This window comes from Sceloporus occidentalis, unplaced genomic scaffold, assembly GCF_023333645.1.
Source record: "Sceloporus occidentalis isolate IW3139 unplaced genomic scaffold, rSceOcc1.0.p SCAF_2, whole genome shotgun sequence".
NCBI classification, from domain to species: domain Eukaryota; kingdom Metazoa; phylum Chordata; class Lepidosauria; order Squamata; family Phrynosomatidae; genus Sceloporus; species Sceloporus occidentalis.
Genome location: NW_028316982.1, coordinates 197,504,452 through 197,524,470, shown reverse-complemented (window position 1 = coordinate 197,524,470; position 20,019 = coordinate 197,504,452). Strand labels below are relative to the sequence as shown.

Below are 20,019 nucleotides of genomic sequence, written 5' to 3'. Positions count from 1 at the left end.
AAAGGGAATAATGCACAAGGGATAAGTCTTTAATGTCATAGGTACTCTCTTTTAGGAGACTTGGTGTGGTGTGATTTGAGCTTTGAACTACAATGCTGGAGACCAGACTCTGATTTCCCACTCAGCCATGAAAGCTCACTGGTTGACCTCGGGCGAATCACACTCTCCCAGCCTCATAGAAAGGCAAAGACAACTCCTTGTGAACAAATCTTGGCGAGAAAACCCTGTGATAGGTTCACCATAGGTCATAAATGAAGGCACACAGCAGCAGCAACAACAACAACAACATTATTAACATTTCTTTTGGGACAAGGTTGTTGTAAAAATTGCCACACAAGTTTTCAGAACATAATTTTAAAATTTCCAATTGACAGTTTTAAAATTCTAAAATTTCCAATTGACAGTGTCATGCGGTATCTACAAATAATTGGCTAGGGTAGAAACACATGCACAAGATTACATTGAAAACAGCTGTGGTTGAAGTTAGTTTTTTTAAAAAATGATTATTTTTATTACTTTGATTTTTATGGCTGGATATTTTATGATTTATATAATTTTAATAATGTCTAAAATTTTAGTTGTTCATAAAAACTATCTCATCTCCAGTAAGTACACTAGTGGGGCACCTGTCCTCACAAGTATACTTCTTCATTGTTTAAGGGAGTGTACTGGAGGCGTCTCATCCATCCCCATTTTTCCATTGGCTGCAGAACAGCAGCTGGCATGGAGGGGCTGTTTGCAGATCCATTCCTCAGCCATTGTTTGGTTGTGCAAATCTACTCAATCACATTCCAGCTGCCTGTGCAGACCTGAAGATGACAGAATTGTATCTGCATCAGTGTAATGCTCCTTCCCTTGGTGGGTGAAAGCAGCTACAGTACACAGTACATCCCTGAACCCCAGCAATATCTTGGAAATGCAGCTGTGACTAGGACCAGCTCCCCCCCTCTGATGTGCTGTTGCACAGGTGGGACGGGGGACTGTGCAAAGCGGAGGATAACTCTTTCCACCATGTCCTTCAGAATGTATAGACCAGCATAACTAGAGATTATACCAGTGTGCATCACCTACAGCAGTGGTTCCCAAATGTTGATCCTCTAGATGTTTTGGACTTCAGCTTCCAGCATTCCAGATTGTTGGCCAAACTGGCTAGGGCTTCTGGGAGCTGAATACTCGGAGGACCAAATTTGGGAAACACTGACTTACAGGAATCTCAAATGCAGTTTATTAAGAATGTAAAGGGAAATAAATAAATAATGTCTAAATCTCTAAATTGTTGCCTGGGGCTTATCGTTGTCACCTCCCAACTGAAGGCTCTCTTTCATGTTCTCTGTTCTTTAATCCTGATATTGCAAATAGAATAAATAATATATTTTATTCTGTATACAGAATGTGCACTTTGTTTTGTGCCAATATGATTTCCATAAATGTAAGCTCAACCTTTGGTGGCATAGCTACAGTTTTTCTCCAATAAAACACCAAATGTCATTGCCTCCTTTTTTTCTTGTTTGCTGGCTTGTTTAAATAGTTCATAGATGTGGCTTTATCCATGTCCAGGACTGGAAGAAGATCAGAATTCTTTGGTTAATCCTTACTTAACACTAACAGCAATCAAGTGAGACCCAGTTTCCAAAGGCTAGTCTGACAGACTCATAAATAACTTTGTAATCCTATCTTTTGTTCCATTCATCCACACAGCAGCCTTGTGCATTCCTTCATGGTTTTTATTTAAAAGCCTCTTTGATTTACTGCTTTGATTTTTCCTACACCTTTGAAAACAGTAGCAGGGTACTATTACAATTATTTTCTTCTAAAACTTTAGTTACAGACATCCCAAAATCTTAGTTAAAGAAGAGTTTTAAATCCACATTTTAGGCCTTATTGTAACAGTTGTTTCATTCTTTTGCATCAGGGAATAAACGTTAAAAATTAATGACAACAGTGAGCAAAGCAATGAAATACAGTGCAGCATAAAAGCCAAATAGCAGAGAGGAAAATAACGTTAGGCTCAAACAGATTTAAAAGATCTCAGAAAAATGGAGGACATGTGTATATGTGTATCTTTGCCCAGTACCTTTGAAGCTGAGTGAGGAGTGGCATTAATATATCTCTAGTACTTTTGTACTGTTTCTCAGAGGTGAATGAGCTGTTTAGGCTGCAGTAGGCCAGACAGATAATAAGAACAATTTTTATTGGTGAAGAATGTGCATCTTCTTTGGATAAAAGACCTGAAACACAAATATTATTAGGTTATTTGGACTGTGACAAAGTATGTGTTGACAGCTATTTATAAGAATTGCAAAGGCTGGAATAGTATGAAAGTGGACTCACTGTATCGGCAGGCTAGGAATCCACAGGTCCAGTTGCCTGCAGATTGTCATTCCCCATAACCATTAGATGGTGGTGCATGCATACAGACATACTGACATGAATGAGTGCACATTGCCAGCCATTGAATAATATGGGGCTCGAACATGCATATTTTTCCTATCTGGGGGGTGGGGTGGGGTGGGGTGGGGTGCTGGAACTGGAACACTGCAGATGGAATGGGTCCATTGTAGTTGCTCTTGCCAGAATATCCCATTTCAAGAAATAGTAAGGTCCTTATTTCATATCCTTTCAATCATCATCTGTATCCATAGTCTGATAGGACATAGCTTAATGATATGGAATGAGAAACAGTTTTCTTATTCAGCATTCTGTTCCCTTCTAATGAAAATTATTAAAGCTATTACAATTCTAAGCACTCTGTAAAAAAGTACAAAGTTGATTGCTTTCTATTATTATATTTTCCAGCTCTTTTATTAAAGAAACATTAAAACTTTGACAGTAGAGTTCGAAAACTGAAGAAATGTTAGGTCTTCCCTGTTCTATAGCCTGGCATGATATAAAACAATGGGCAGCTAGTATTTAAAGAACTTTATTTGTTCATTGAATTAAAGCGATGCTTATCAAATGATAATTCTGTCATTTGGAATATTCTTGAAGCAATTAGGCTATGTTTATTAAATTTATCAATCACTGCTGTAGCAACACTCAGTCCTGTTGATTGAATAATTGTGTAAGATGAGGCTGGTGGCAAGGAATCTTCAGCAGTATCTCCAGTAAGTAAGGTCACTGCTTAGAAAGGAAATCAGTGGCAGCAACCACAAAATCTACATATGCCACTGCTTTGCTTAGGACGGTCCTATACATTCATACCTGTGACGTCCCTAATAAAGTCTATCCATCTAGCATGTGGTCTTCCTCTCTTATCTCCTTCCACCTTTTCGAGCATTATTGTGTTTTCTAATGAGTCATGCCTGCTCATAATATATCCAAAGTATGACAGCCTCAGATTGGTCATCTTGCTTCCAGAGAGGTTTCGGGCTTGATCTTTCAAGGACATTTGTTTGTCTTTTTGGCTGCCCACAAGTGCTCACCACTTCTCCAGCACCTCATCTCAAATGAATTGATTTTCTCTTTATCCACTTGCTTCACTGTCCACCTCTTGCATCCATTCATGGCATATATGTAGTGTAATATCTTGGAGATGCAACTCAAGTCTATGAAATTCATTTATGTTTCATATACATTTTATAAATATAGGCTGAAAATAATTTTATACTTAATAATTTTAATAATTTTGTGCATGGAACAAAGTTTGTTTACAGTAAACCATCAGAAAACAAAGGTATCAATTACGCACCTATGTGGACAGTTTTGGATTTTGGAATATTTTGGAATACAGGGATGTTCAGCCTGTAAGCTGACATTTATAAACGTTCCATTGATTCAGTGGGGCAAATCTAGCTGGGTCTAATAATAATAATAATAATAATAATAGGTTTTATTTATATACCGTCCAATCACTGGGAATCCGAGCGGTTTACAACAGAGGGGATAATAGACGGTTCCCTGCCCTCAGGCTTACAATCTAAAAAGACATGACACAAAAGGAGAAGGGAATGGTGAGGGAGGGAGGGGAGCAGGTCCAGCATTCTTCTCTCCCTCTGAGGCCTGGACCAAGGCAGATGGACCGGAGGGAGGGCTCTGCTTCTTAAGAACTGTATTTAGGCTCTAGATTTGTAAAAATTCCCCATCTACCCCTAAGAGAGGTTTTAGCCTTTACATCTGTACTAATGGTTGGGAGTTTGGTCAAAGGCTAGTGGATGAAATTTCTCTCATCCACAAGTGCCACAGAAGCAAGCATTCATTACAATTGGATATACTAGTTATCAGTCTTGGTATGTTGAAACCCTTCAGTAGCAAGAACTTGGTTGAGATAGTTGGATCTAGATAATCTGTTTCAAGGGTCCAGTGTGCATGTGGTAGCTCTCACGTCTCCCAAGGTCCTGGCCATTTCCTCAATTTACATTCTGGTTTACTTAGTGAACAATGGCTGGCTTCCAAGTCTTATTTCCTTGTGCAACGTGTATGTGCTGTGCCTTTAGATTGCTATAAAACAAGTTGGGGTTTTTTTGGTAAATATTTTTATTCCATTTCATTCATAATATCAAAAACAATTATTTCAACTTCATACGTGTGATCTAAGATAACCATATACTTTCGTCCTGTTCACTTTAACATGTATGTCATTTACAATCATATAACACCTCATCACTTCCTTTATATATCTCCTCAGTTATTGTTGTCTCCCCCTTTTTCTGCTACCGCTATAAAACAAGTTGTTGATGCAGATTGTTAAAAATATTTAATAATTGGAAATAATTTTTATGTACTGGACAAGAATAATCAAGTATTTCCTATCATTGTCTTTTAGGTGCAGGTGATCAGAATCTCTTCAGTTCTTTGTATCCCACACTTTCCCAGCAGCTCCCAAGAGAGCCCATGGAATGGAGGAGGTAGTAATATTGTTCTTAATTAGATTTATTGGGCGAGATGTCTGTAATGATAGGCCCTAACAGCCTTTTGACAAGAGTTAAGCGGGAATAATATAAAAGTGCTCACAACTGTGAATTGGCAAGCAGTGGAGGAGTCTTTCTCCTGTAGGTTTTCTCTATTGCTCTTAAGATATATAAAACTAATTGACTTCCAGCTAAAGATTTTTGAGGACTACTACAAGCATAACATCTTGCTGTGTAAGTGCATAATATACGTAAAAGTAATAGAATAATTTAAATCACTTGAAAGTGAGGCATAATTTTTCAAATTGTTGCTGAGTTTTAGGGCAGGGAAGATTAGGAGGAGGGAGGCTGTGATGGCAACAGAGGCAGCGGAGCAAGAGGAGGAAGAGGAAGGAGGAGGGAGGTGGTGGCAGTGGAGGTGGCAGGGCAAAGAGGAGGGAGGAGGAGGGAGAGAGGTGGAGGAGGTAGCAAGGCAAAGAGGAGGAAGAGGCAGGGGGAGGAGGAGGATGGAAGAAGGAAGGGAGGAGTAAGCCGCAGAGGAGGAGGAGGAGGAGGAGGAGCAGGAGCAGGAGGAAGAGGGCGAAGGAGGCAAGAGGAGGAAAGAAGAGGGAGGAGGGAGAGGCTGGAGGAGGTGGGAGGATCCCCCACAGACACCGAGGAACCACTGTATATGAAATTTGCAAAAACCTTTTATACATTGTGCTACTACACTTGGATTTCAAACTGCATAGCCTTATCATTGTACCTGTTATATATTCCTTCTGTTATTTCATTAGCTTTCCTCTTTATTATCAACTAATTTAAGTATTCTGAATTCTGCTTAGGTCTTATGGGCGTGCTCCTAAGATGATTCATCTAGAATCCAACTTTGTACAGTTTAAAGAAGAGCTACTACCTAAAGAAGGAAACAAAGCTCTTCTGACATTTCCTTTTCTTCACATATATTGGACAGAATGTTGTGTAAGTATTGGTGCATGTTCAAATTGTTAACATGAAGGTTATGATTGGAGATCATAAACTTGCAGTAGATTTTGCATTCTGTAATATTGTACATGAAGACAAATAAATGGCAAAACAGTGTTTGCTCCAACTAAAACCTTGCCTTACACCTTTGACAAAATGATCATTAATAGTGCAAATGTATGAGAGGTTGTTAGAGGCAAATGGTTTTGTTTAAGAACTTGTTAATGTTGAAATCTGCTAAGTGAAAATACAACCTTTTTACTATTTTTTTTTCTCTTGGTATTGCCAAAAAACAAAGAAGAAGCATGTGAAGCTTGTCTAAACTATTTAATTTAATCATGTGATTTACACTTATACCCTTAGGACACTGAAGTATACAAAGCTACAGTAAAAGATGACATCACCAAGTGGCAGAATGTTCTGAAAGTTCACAGCTCTATGGACTGGTTAATTGTTGTGGTAGAATGTGATGCCAAGAAAAAAAACAAAACTAATATTCTTCCACGAACGTCTATAGTAGATAAAATAAGAAATGACTTCTGCAACAAACAAAGTGACAGGTAGGTTTTTCTGGTATTACATAATGTAACTGATGCTACTCACTGCTGGACATACCACAGTTACAGTAATTTTTCTAAAAGCACAAAAACTGCTTTAAAGTGCGACCCTTATTGCGGCAAAAAGTACTGAGAGAGAGCAATTTTCTTCATGTGGGTGTAGTAAATTTGGATCTTGGCTATACAGAATGAGATATTTCATTGCAGAGCTGCTGAATGTTAAGTGCTATAAGTAGTTTAAGAGAAGATAGTACTGTTCCCTTGACTTCCTCATCGCTTATAGTGAACTGGTTAAAGCTTTAAGCCTAAGGTCACAATGTACAGTAATATGAATGGATATGTCCAAACTAGGAAAATAAGCATTTTGTGTTTTACAGTACATGCTTTTTGGATTACAGCTCCGGTAGTCTTTGGCCATTGGCTGTGCTAAGTGAAGTTTATGAGAATTGCAATCCAAAACAACTGGAGGGCACCAGGTTGCCTATGCATTTCAGACAACAGGCACCGTAGAGGCAATGCGTATTTGAGTTGCTTGCACTTCACATCACATCCATCTCGTCTCCAAAGCTGCTGTCAGTTCAAAAATTCAGGATTTTAAACATTTTGATAAATACCAAACTTTGGCATTTAGTGGATAGGGTATGAACACTGGCTTTAGCAAGCTATTTTCAACTTGGTTTTTTGGGTTTCTGAGTACAGTGGTACCCCGGGATACGAATTCACCGCGTTACGAAATTTCCGGGGTACGAAAAAGTTAGATTTAAAAAAACTGTTCCGGGTTACGAATGATTTTTCGGGTTACGAAAATCTTTTCGGCGCGTTTCGGCACGAAATTCAAACCGCGGCTAGCGGCTTTCCAGCGGCTTTTTCGGGTTGCGAAATGTATCGGGTTACGAACGGCGCCGCGGAACGAATTAAATTCGTAACCCGAGGTAGCACTGTATTTGTCTATCTTATTTGCTGCTATATTAGATTATTTCTAAATGTTGAAGATGATTTCATTGGAATGCTTTTTTGAGTTTGACATGATGGCTGTATCTGTTCTAATGTAGTAAATAGAGAATGTTAAAACTTCTTAAATATTTGATGAAATTTCTAACTCATCTGAATGCAAACAGGTACTGTCATCTCTTGGATAAAAAGCTTGAAGAGCTTCCATTAATGTGACTTCATTTCTGTGTAAAAAAGTGAAGCAGTCCTCGGAAGCTAAATGCAAGGATCTGAACATTATGAATTTAGATTGTTGTTGAAGAACAAGCGTATTACAGTACATTGCAGATTGCCAGCTTCATAGTTTTCATCTAATGCAGTGATCCCCACACATTTTCAAGCTACTGCCCTCTTTCCTCTTGGGAACAAGAGATAACAAGACACCCCCCCCCCCATTTCTTGATATTAGGTCTATTGCTCTACTGGAAATTTGAAACGCCGTATCTTTCGCTGCCCCTTTTGCACTTGGTAACCTTGGCAGCAGCAGGCTAAGCAGCAACTGAGTAGCCTCTCGATCATATTGGCATGGGTGAGAGGCGTCTTGGTTGCTCCTTAGCCAGCTCCCTCGTTGCTGTTCCCAGGGTGACTGGGTACAAAGGGTGAGGAAGGACTCTCAATCCTTCACCAGGGCTGAGAGAGGCACAGCTGGTGTGTGTGTGTGTAAGGGGTTTAGAGAGGCCACATGCTCTGGACTGGAGACTGGTGTGGATGGGGAAAAGGAAAGATTATAATTATAGGAGCTGCTGTGAGACGAAGGACTCTTTCTAAGAATTAACCCTGGATATTCCTCTCCCAAAGACCTGCTTTCCCTCCACAGTTTCAAGTCCTCCCACCCCCACCCCCAGCACTGGACAAAAGAAAGCAGGAATAGCAGCATATCTCCAACCTGCCAGCTGAGTCCTGGCAAAGCCCACAAAGCTTAAGCAGGATCCCAAATTCAAATGTATATTTTTGCTTCTGTTTCTCTCTCACTACCACATGCTCTGACTCCTCGCTTCAGTCAGTCCATCTGTCCTAAAATGCTGCCACTCTGAGACACAGAAGTGATGCCCTGCATCCAAACCTTATGAGAGTTTCCCAACTGTTGCAACCACTAGTAGTGAAAAACACAGCTAAGAGAATGAGTTTGTGCAGGCAGGCAAAGAGCAGGAGATACCACCACACAAAGTGATCCCCGAGGCTGCACAGTGGTTTTAAGGGATCCAGGAAAGAGATGTTTCATCCCTGCCATGGCCCTAAAAGCTGTGGATTGCCTTTGTCTTCCTTGTCTACCAATATTTTGATTGGCACCCCTTTTTTCTCACCCAGCCTGCCCTGCTGCCCCCTTCACCGCCAATTTGGATCTTTCCACTGTTCCCAGGGGGGCAGTATCACCCACTTTGGCAATCATTGGTCCTAGTGCATATTGATAGTCTTATGTAAAGATAATCTAGAAGATCCTAGGTAACTAGGGAGCAAAGCAGAGGGGCATAAAGGAGCAGCCCCTGGCTGCTCCTCCCATAGTCGGCCTGCAATCAGTCGAGGACAGTGGCGACCACATGACCCACTCTTAAAGTGGGTTGCTGCTGCGGTGCCAAAGCTGGCTGCTGGCAGGAGTGGCTTTTCTCCGCTCCTTTCTCTGGTGGCCTCAGAGTGGCTTCTGGCCTAGGTCCTTCTGTCTGTAAATTCCATACCTGTGTGGCAACCTTTGCAAATTGTTTCCTAGATTTGAGAGGAAAAGTTGTATTGCGCTTTCAGCCCACTATTTTAAAAAATCATGGCCTACAAGCCATCTAGTAGATCTTTAATTAATCTTCATTGCTTCTGTAGAAGAAAGTTTAAATAAATGTGGAACAGTCCTTGATAAGTGTCAGTTTTGTAAATTGCACAAATGAAACTTCTGTACTGTAAAGCTATAATATGCATATATTTGTATATCAGTTTCTATAAACCTGGATATGAAAGCATACTGTAGTTATATTCTGTATGGCTGTTTTATTGTATATGCTGCTTCAAGAGGATTTTACCCTTCAGGAAAATAATTCTCAATAAATATTTAAAATAAATCAATATATGAAGAGCCCATGCATACATCCTGTTTCTCATATTATTAGCCAACCAGATGCTTGTGGGAAACCCACAAGCAGATCATGAATATAATAAACACACTTGCTCTTATTTCACATTGATTGGTACGGAGAGACATATGCCTCTGAACCTGGATATACCATACAGTCGTTGTGACTGATAGCCTTACTGTCAGTGATTTTGTCTAATCCCATTTTAAAGTTGTCAGAGTTCGTAACCATCATGTTGTTTTATCATAATACATTCTATAATTTAACGGTGAGCTTTGTGAAGAAATGCTTCCTTCTGTTTGTCTTAAATCCTCCACCATTCACCTTCATTGGATGATCCCCATATTAGAAGAGAAGGGTTAAAACTTCTTTTTATTCACTTTTTATACACCATACATAAATTTGTACATCAGTCATGTCTCCTCATTTCTTTGAAACCTTTCCTCAGTTAAATAGTCCCAGATAGTCTTTCTTCATATGGAAGTTGCTTTTTGGATATGTCACTTTAATTGATGGCAGTTACAGTTGCTGCAATTTTGCAATTGTACAAGGGGAATTTCCCACCATGCTGCAGTCCCAAAAAACTTTCCTGAGAACGGAAGGACCTTTGGAAAAGGGATGTGGAACAAGTGGCTGTACTAGAAGTGTAAAATTAGGGAAAATTGGATGGAGACAAGCTGCCTTTACAGGTTGCAGCCTGTTCTGTTTTTGAAATATCAGTTAAATAAAACATCTATTTGATTTGCTGTGAAAATAACAGTTGCGATTACTTTATGAAAAACTATGTGGCTTCTTAGATTGTTAGATGTTACTCACAAAACTGAAACCTCATAGAACCCATGTTTATAAATAATTTAATAGTAACTCAAATCTTGCAAAATAGGAAGGTGAAATAGAATATTTCAAAATATTTTTGAAATAAGGAATACTCTGTTGGCTTTGATTTAGTCTGACCACTTTAACAAAATGCTTCAAATGAAAATGTGCATACTTGTGCAGGTTTTACTAGAGCAAGCTGTAAATAGTTTCTCTTCTATATGAAGGTACTACTAGTAAATATCATCCCATCCAAAGTGTTCTGCCTAGTAATGGAAGTGAGATCACTGTGTCTCCTAAACTCTTATAACTCTTACATTATAACAAGCTTTGTATTTCCCCCCCACAATAACAGCATTTCTCCTTGCTGCAATACCTACAGCTGGTAGAAGCAGTAGAGAAAGGGTTTCTGGCAAGCTGTCACAGAAGTCATTCCTACCAGCTTTTTGCCACTTTCTCATTTTCTCTTTTTCTGTCCTTCCATTATTGGTAAAGGAAGAAAAGCATTGCCAGAGTTAAGTTCTGTGTATTGCTTCTGGTCATCTCTGTGTTACCTGCTCTCCTGTTGGATTAATCAGATTGGAAAGTTCAATTTACTGTAAAGTGAACAGGTTAATTCACCATGCTAGTCTAAAGGATGTTTTAGAAGAGAAGGCAAGGTCATATCGTAATGGGTCCATCTTCAAATGTGGTATTAGCTAGGGACCTCCGAGGAATCTTTTCTAATCTATCTTCTTCCAGTTTCTGTTTCTTGTAACACTGAAGTCGTTTGTGATATTGGGTTGTTGTTGTTTCCCCCCCCCCCCCCCCTATATCTTATTGGGGAAATATTAACTACAATAACTGTGATCTGAAAGTGAAAAGCAGGTTACCCTGCTTAAGGTAGAGTTAACATTTTGTCTTCTCTGTCATTGATTGAGAAGAAGAGAACTTATTAAATCTAGTGTTAAATTGGAGCCCTGTTGGCAAAGTGGTTAAATGCCGGTACTACAGTCACAAAATTGTGAGTTCAATCCCAGGGGCTCCAAGGTTGACTCAGCTTTCCATCCTTTTGGTAAAATGAGTACCCAGCTTGTTGGGGGCAATTTGCATACAGATTGTAAACTGCTTAGAGTCCTAAGTTTAATGATAACAGGTATAGAAATGTACATGCTATTGCTGTTGCTAGTGTTCCATATGATTTGTGAATTTTTCATAAATACAGTCATTTATCCTGTTACAGATGTGTGGTACTGTCTGACCCTTTAAAAGACTCATCCCGTTCTCAGGAGTCCTGGAATGCCTTCTTGACAAAACTCAGGACGTTGCTTCTCATGTCTTTTACCAAAAATCTAGGTAAATTTGAGGATGATATGCGAACTTTGAGGGAGAAGAGGACAGAACCAGGATGGAGTTTTTGTGAATATTTTATGGTTCAGGTATGGTGAAGCAGGATGTGAAAACATAACTTTAAAATAAATCAAGCTAGAAAAACCCTTGGTATTTGTAGATTCACATGTTTTAAATTATATCCCTGCAACATAGCATTTAACCAATGGTCGACATGGATGAATCCTGCAATTTTTTCTAAAAAAAAATTGCTAAAAGACATAAACCCCACGGATGGAAAGATAAACATTTCCCATTGTTGTTCAGTGGTCACAAGATCTGGACAAATATGTATTTTATAGACATCAGCTTCAAAAATATGTTTTTGGAAATATGGTCAGCTTATCTTTATTATTATGTTTATGCCTAGTCCACATTCCTACCTCATATACTGCCCCTCACTTTTGTATTTTTTTTCTTCCTTTGCTTTTTTAAAATATGTTTTATTCATAAAATTTACAAATGCATAAACATGGACTAACCAAAATGACAGGAATAACAAACAAACAAATTCACAATATATAACAAACATATATATAACATATAAAAACATATAACGAACATAGTTACCAACATCAGAAGATTCTTCTAAGATACATTTTATCATTTTCTGTCCATGTACCGTATTTCCTATCTTTGTTATTTCATCTTTATTACTATAATTTTTCTGAATCTTTAGGTTCTTAGTTTGCTGGTAATCATAGATTCTGTATATTAATATTGGTTTGACTGTGGTAATATCACATATTGGTTTAGATATCTTTAAATGAACTATAAATAAACTATTACAAAAAAGATAAATTTAAAGATTTCTATCATCTTTTCTATAAATTGCTAACATTACTAAATGATATAATATTTCCTGTGTTCTATTAATTAGTTATATTTTACTAATTATATTACATTAAAGGTCCATCCTTGTTTCTTACAAAATTCTTTTACATAATCCCAATCTTTTATAATGTTTTTCGAAGAATTTTTCATTAATGTTGTGAGTATATCCATATCCATGTTTTCTCTTACTTTTAACAACCATTCCTCAGTAGATGGAATTTGAGTTTTTTTCCAATTCTTAGCATAAAGGGTTCTTTCTGAGGTGACCATGTGAATTATAATTTTGTCAAGGTTTCTGTTATAAATATTTGTGTTGATTTTTTTATCTATCATCTTGAGCAAGAAAAACTCAGGGGTTAGAGGTATTATTATCTGTAAAATATCAGTCATAATTTCATGTATCGATTTCCATTATTCTTTTGCTATGTGACATTTCCACCAGCAGTGGTAGAAGTTTCCTTCCTGTATATCACATTTCCAACATTTTTTTGTTCCTGTTTTCTATATTTTATTTATCTTCGTAGGTGTCATGTACCATCAATAGAACATTTTAAATTAATTCTCTTTTAGATTCTGACATAGCGTAAATGTATTTGTAATTAACCAAGATTTTCCCCAGGAATCAAGATCTATAGTTCTTCCTATATCACATGCCCATTGTGTCATTGTGCGTTTTACCACCTCAGATTCTAAATCTTGATTTTTTAATAGTTTATAAAAATTTGCTAAACAAGGACCATTCTTATCAAAGAAAATTTCATCTAATTCATTTCTAGTTTTAGTTATTCCTTGTTCTTTTTTGTCTTGTCTAAATCAAGTATGTAGTTGATTATATAAGAACCAGTTTACATTTGGTTTTTCTTTTTGCAATTGATCTATAGGTTTCATTTTATATTCGCTGTTAACTTCTATTGATAATAAATCTTTATATTTCAACCATGGTTCTTTATTATTTCTGGTTCTGCATAAAAAATCCTCCTGTGATGAGGTCTACCCTGGAATTTCTTTATAGAATTGTCTTTTTATTTTAGTCCACACCTTGAATAAAGAACGTCAAATAAAGTGGTGTTCAAATTTTTTGTCAACTTTAGATTTATCATACCACATATAACTGTGGTAACAAAGTAGATGATCATTGTCTAATTTCACCCACTCCTCTAACCACTTTAAACATGATGCTTGATAATATAGTTTAAGATTTGGGAGAGCCCAGCCTCCCCTATTTTTATCGTCAATCAATAATTTCCATTTGATCCTGGCTCTTTTCCCTTGCCAGAGAAAATTTGATAATTCTTTTTGCCATTTTTCCAAGTATTTTTCTTTAGAAATTATAGGTAAATTTTGAAATAAAAATATGATCCTAGGTAGTACGTTTATCTTGATGATGGAAGCTCTTCCCATTAATGATAAGTGTAAACTAGATCATCTCTCTAAATCACTTTTTATTTCTTTCCACAGCTTCTCGTAATTATATGTAAATTGATCAATGTTCCTTTTGGTTATTAATACTCCTAAATACTTTGCTTTACTTTCTGCTCTAAATCCTGTTTTCCTTTGCTTTTTTTTTTAACTTTTCCCTTTTTTTTTTACAAATCCAATTTTTGAAAAAGTGAAGACACTAGCAGTAACAAATGTGGCACAGTCCAAAAAAATGTATACCAGAAATCTTTAAAATACTATGTTAATAGCAACAGCTCTTTGTTGATTTTTCTGTAAAAGATTAGCACTTTGGAAATGTACCTTTAGAAAATTTTAACCTCAGTTTTTAAAGTATATTTTCCTATTAATGGAGGAGTACGTTAGTGTTAATAACTGTTTTTCATGAAATCTGAATCCAATTGCAAGTTACAACTAAAGTAGACACATTGCATCAGTTGCATAATAATCTCATGGATTCAGTGGGTCTTCTGTAGTTGGGATTAGCAATTGGTGAATTGATACCATGAGCAAAAGCTCCTGTTCCAGAATTCAACTTTAGTGAAACAAGCAGGCATGTTGAAGTCAAGTCAGATATCTGGCAGAGTGTAATAGAAATGGGATCTGAAGATACACATGTAGATCAATTTGCTCTAGTATAATGAACAGCAGGCATTTTTGGGGGGGGGGACTGGCCTTGGAATAATCTGCAGTGATTTAGAGGAAGAGGATTTGTACATAGTATTCCACTATTAATTTTTGATGATAATGATAATTAGTAATGATTATCTGAATTCTCCAAGTTCTGGTGCTCAAGCACCAGAATAGGAATGCTCCACATTGCAACATCTGTAGCACATCCTTTTACTACGTAGTATCCTTGCTCTGTAAATCTGATTGCATAGAGTAACACATACTTTTCTTTTTTATATATTAAAAGGAAGAATTGGCCTTTGTCTTTGAAATGCTACAGCAATTTGAAGATGCTCTGGTGCAGTATGATGAGCTGGATGCCCTGTTCTCACAGTATGTTGTCAACTTTGGTGCTGGTGGTAAGTAACTAAATGAAAAAGTACATTTGTGCATCTTCATGAGGAGATCCACTGTCCTTTGCCAAATACTCAGAATCTAACTAGGGTCCAAAGTAGTCCAAAGGTTAGATGAATTCCTCTTGATTATATTTAACCACTGGCCCTGTAGGAAACTTCTACCAAAGTATGTATTTCAGTTCAGGTATTTTGTTTGGATACATCTAGATAGGTGTTAACTGTGTAGTTTTTTTGTGATGTTTGTGGGCTACATGGCCATGTTCTAGAAGAGTTTATTCCTGATGTTTCACTAGCATTTGTGGCTGATGTCTTCAGAGAAATGTTAACTGTGTGCTTGCTTTACATAGATGGGGCAAATTGGCTGACCTTTTTCTGTCAGCCAGTGCGAAGCTGGAATGGGCTGATTCTTCGTAAGCCAATTGACATGGAGAAAAGAGAACTAATTCAGAACCAAGAAGCCACTCTGTTAGACTTGCGCAGTTACCTCTTTTCTCGGCAATGTACATTGCTAATCTTTCTTCAGAGGCCATGGGAGGTATCTCAGCGAGCACTAGAACTTCTTCACAACTGTGTTCAAGAGCTAAAGCTCCTTGAAGTAAGTCTGTGTAATTTAATCAGCCAAGTGACTAATACCTAAGCTGCTTTCCCTGTTGTTTTTCATTGGCTATAGATTAGATATGTCTGTTAAAAATGCAGTTAGCATTGCTAGTTCTTGAGCATTCTTTGGAAGGTATTAGCTAGCATTCTTTGGAGGGTATTAGCCAGACCTTGTTTACGTGGAAGTTTGTTGTGTCTAGGAAGAAGTGTTATTAGTCTTTGTTATAATTTTTACAATACAATGTATAATATAATATATAATATAATACAATATATAATATTATTAATATTAACCTTAATCAAACATTCAAGTCAGAGCAGATAAGTCCGCTATTTTTTTTATTTTATTTTGGCTTCTTATTCGTACCTGTCACCATAAATGCCTGTAGAGTTACTGGTATTGGATAGGAAATCTGATGCTTTGATGTGCTGATATTTCATCTATGACAAATAATCTCATTCGGTGCTCTGCAGTAGTTGTGCTTTAAACAGACAAGTTATTACCTCTACAACGTATTTGCTTGGTGCTTATTTTCTAGAATTTATTTGTCGGGGAGGGGCTAAAGCAGCCATAGTTTTGGGAGTTAAAGGAGATTATTAGGCCACTGACTTGCATGTTGCACTCCAGCTATGGGATGAGTAGAGGATGTTCCCAGGTGTCACTGAACTTTTGAGGAATTATTAAAAGTTCAGTAATGAATCAGTGATCTAGATGCTTCTGAAAAACACTATACAGTCAGAGATACAGACAGCATGGCTTTTGAGACAAACTCCCTGGCTTTACAATGTATATGTGATGATTGTGCAATATAGATCTTTATAAGCAGCTCTTTTTCTTCATGATCAGTGCAGATTAAATTGGGCGTCTTTTGCTTCTTTTACAGTTGCCTAATCCTCCTTTGTGATGCACCTTTAGCAGACCTGTAGAAATATCCCTTTTGCTTAGTGATCTTATTTTCCAGCCAGTGTGTTGCTATGTGTCAGTGTTTGTAGAGATCAACTGGGTTTGTAGAGATCAACTTGGTCCACAGGTTGCACTTTTGGGTTAGGAGAACAAGAAACCTGGATCCTTTGTTTGTTTGTTTTTAAAAACTCTCTAGTTCCTCGATATATAAATATGTCTTGAAAAAACTCAAAGTGTAAACTCTCTGAATTTGCAAATAAATATTTCTTTTAGATGTTATTTAGAATACATATCAAAAACTTCACTTGAGCTGCATGCAGACTCCCCTAAAATTTAATAGTAATTAGATTTCGTCAGATTCTATTCTTTTAGATTACACCTCATGTCTTAGCATTGTCTTTATTGGTTTTCGCTCAAGGTATCTGTTCCTCCTGGAGCTTTGGACTGTTGGGTTTTTTTGAGCTGCTTGGAGGTTTTGCAGAGAATAGAAGGTTGCTGTGATCGGTCTCAGATTGATGCCAATATTTCTCACATGGTTGGCTTATGGACTTACGCCACTGAAAAGGTAAAGAAATGATACTGTGCATTACAAGAATGTTAGCAGAAAAATTCCATAGTTTTGTCAAAATCAAGTAACTGTTCTTTTTATAAGATGATAACTATGCAACATGATGCTGATGTTCTGCTTCTAAACAAGCAAATAAAATATTTTGGAGGGCCGTGTACCAATTTTTCTTCAAATATTGCTATATCAGATATATTTGGCTGCGTTCATTCCCATCTAATGCACCTTTGTACTCTTATCTGTCCAAATGGCAACTTGTTCCTCCATAAAGATCCTGGCATGCAGATCTAAATATGACTGTAAATGGTAGTGTAGTGCTGTGCTTGTCCACTCCCTCAACATGATGCTGTCCCACACATCATGTGTTTACCATTGCATTTAGCAGTTGCATGTGTACAGTTCAGTGTGTGTAGTCTTTCTTGGGATAGTATATATATATATATATGTACGCTGAATGTAGGCATTTTGAATTATGTGACAGAAATTGAAAATTGGTGTTTCCTGGCAATGCCAGATTCTAATAGAACCAGGTTCAAATGAAAAAGAAGCTGCTACAATCAAGACTTATTTTGACACATAGTTATACCTCTGGAATAGATACCTAGGACAATGTGCTCAGTGATATTCATGGTGTTCTTTGGGGGCCTGTAATAGCATTATTTAATGTCTTTTTAACAAATTCAAGTGTATATCTTTCATCTTTCTATTCAGCTTTCCATATTTAAGTATTCTGCATTGTTCTATTCAACATCCCCGTGTTGTCTTATGTCTTTCTTCTCATCCTTCATAGTTATTTTGCACTTGGACATGATGTCCAAGAGGAAAGACTTTAGTGTTGAGGCAGCCAACTTTTTGGTCTTCTCTACATTTTAGAGACCATAGGATTTGGGCAGGTGAAAATTTTCAAAGCACTGTGGCAATATAATTTATGAAATGGAGGGAATTCCCCTCCTAAACAGCTGCTTTCTGAAGCTTTACTTTTGAAAGGCTTGATTCAAACAATTTTAGCTTAGATGTATTCACAAACAAATAGAGTATTTTAATATGAAAAGATGGCTTTTCCTTTTGTAAACTGTGTAGGTCATAATTCAAATAGTTTTAATTTAAGTTGGATGCTTTCACCAAGAAATGAAGTATTTTAATTTTTATTAAAGCAGATTTGTCTCTTAGGATATATTTTAATGAATTCTAGCTGATGAGAACCAAGGCAAATTTAATCAGTGGACAACACTTTTTATTCCGCATTCCAGTTTCAAAGGCTGGGTATCTCTTGAATGAAAAAAAAATCATTGTTGCCTTCATGCTGTGCTACTGAAACATCCTGAAACTTCTGATCAGTTACTGTATGCAGTACAGAGTGCTGAGTTATGTAGATAACAACAATTTTCTGGCTCAGCAGGACAAGCATATTTCAAATGCTCTGTAAGTGTTTGTGTGTTTGTGTGTGTGTGTGTGTGTGTGTGTGTGTGTGTGTGTGTGAGAGAGAGAGAGACACCTAGTTAGTTTTAAAATAAAATGATTTTAACATTTCTTTTATATTTCTTGTAAACTTCAGTTCTTAGTTGCAGAGCAAACTTTCTTTGAAAGGTAAGGCCCTGCTATAAGGCATTATGCACAAAGGATAGGATTTCCCATTTTTGATATGCAAGTTTCAGGTACTTAGCTTAATCGGTTATAGCAAAAGTTCCTGTGGTACTCCTATGTTTGTCAGTCTGAGAATGAGGCAGCATGATAGTGCACTAAGTTGTTAGTGTTTAAGGTACATGTGTTTGTGTGTGTTTGGAATTAATGCAATGACAAATTTTTATATATTTTTTTATTATTGCAGTTGAAGTCTCTGGGTTACTTATGTGGACTTGTGTCAGAAAAAGGCCCAAATTCAGAAGATCTTAATAGAACAGTTGATCTCCTAGCAGGACTTGGAACTGAACGCCCTGAAACAGGTACTTACATAAATTTTTGTTAAATTACACTTTTCCAAGTGAATTATTGACACTGAGAGAGAGTTGTAATCTATGAAAGCTTATATCGCAGTAACATCTAAGATATCACAAGATGTTTTTGTATTTTCCTGCAATAGATTAACACAGCTATCCTTTGAAATGACTTGCCACGTTTCTTTGGACAGTTCATTTTATGCCAAAGCTAATCTGTATTCAGAGATGGTTTGCTACAGTGCAACACAACTGATACTGCCATCTTGTCTCTAAGCTGACTTGAGTTCTAATTTTGGGAAACTGGCGGTGGCGGCGGCGAGGATGATGATGATGATGATGATATTTTTGATGATGTCTGTGTCATACTGCAGTGGCAAGACATATTCATCTCTACTATCTAACTTTTCAATGCTGGGAACTTGAATTTTTCACTATATATTTGATGTGCTAATATATCACTTGGTGTATCTGCATACTGCTGCTTTTTTGTTTTTAAGTGGCACTTTTGTTCTGGCTGTAAAACAAAAACTCTTAAGGATCAATATTTTCTTTGAAAATAAAGAGGATTGTGTTCATGATAATGTTACCAACAAAAAGGCTGTACAGACAGGTCATAAAGGCTGGCATGGGGGCAGAGTGGGAGTATGGCATCTGCACGTCCTGACTCCGCCCCCATGTCTGCATGATGACGTGCACCCCACCACACGGTGGGCGACATCATGGTGCTCCTCTGGCGCTGCGTTCAGATGACACAGTGCCAAAGGAGTGCAGAAAAGCCACTGCACTAGCAGCTTTGGTGCCATTTCTGTGGCACAGAAAGCAGTCACTTTTTGTAGCTCCTTTTTGTGCCACAGAAAGGTCAGGTCAGGGCTGCGGCATGCAGTTGCTGTGGCCCCGATCTGGCAAAGAAAGAGGTGGCTGCAGGCCACCCCTTGTATAGCCCCTAAGTTGCTGTACTGACAGAATGTTTGATACCTCAGCTGCATATACAAAATTAGTGCATGATGGGAGGAGGAATCAAAATTTGAATATATATGTTTCCCAGCATTGCCTCTTCTTTTGAGGAAAGTGTGATTATGTGGCAGTGAGGCCAATTCAGACTCTTCAGCTCCATCAGCC

At 37.5% G+C, this 20,019-nt stretch overlaps 1 protein-coding gene across 2 annotated transcripts in view; it reads left to right on the top strand.

Moving 5' to 3' along the window:
- Window positions 1-20,019, top strand: part of TRAPPC10 (trafficking protein particle complex subunit 10) — a 63,168-nt gene that overhangs the window by 16,087 nt on the left and 27,062 nt on the right. The window contains exons 2-9 of one of the 2 annotated variants that reach the window (XM_089511911.1): window positions 4,763-4,844; window positions 5,672-5,807; window positions 6,174-6,370; window positions 11,453-11,648; window positions 14,789-14,900; window positions 15,245-15,492; window positions 16,817-16,963; window positions 18,792-18,906. In XM_089511911.1, coding sequence (XP_089368037.1) covers window positions 4,763-4,844; window positions 5,672-5,807; window positions 6,174-6,370; window positions 11,453-11,648; window positions 14,789-14,900; window positions 15,245-15,492; window positions 16,817-16,963; window positions 18,792-18,906 — 1,233 coding nt within the window. Of the gene's footprint in view, window positions 1-4,762; window positions 4,845-5,671; window positions 5,808-6,173; window positions 6,371-11,452; window positions 11,649-14,788; window positions 14,901-15,244; window positions 15,493-16,816; window positions 16,964-18,791; window positions 18,907-20,019 lie in introns of those variants that run through there. The other variant, XM_089511912.1, reaches the window with a different exon arrangement.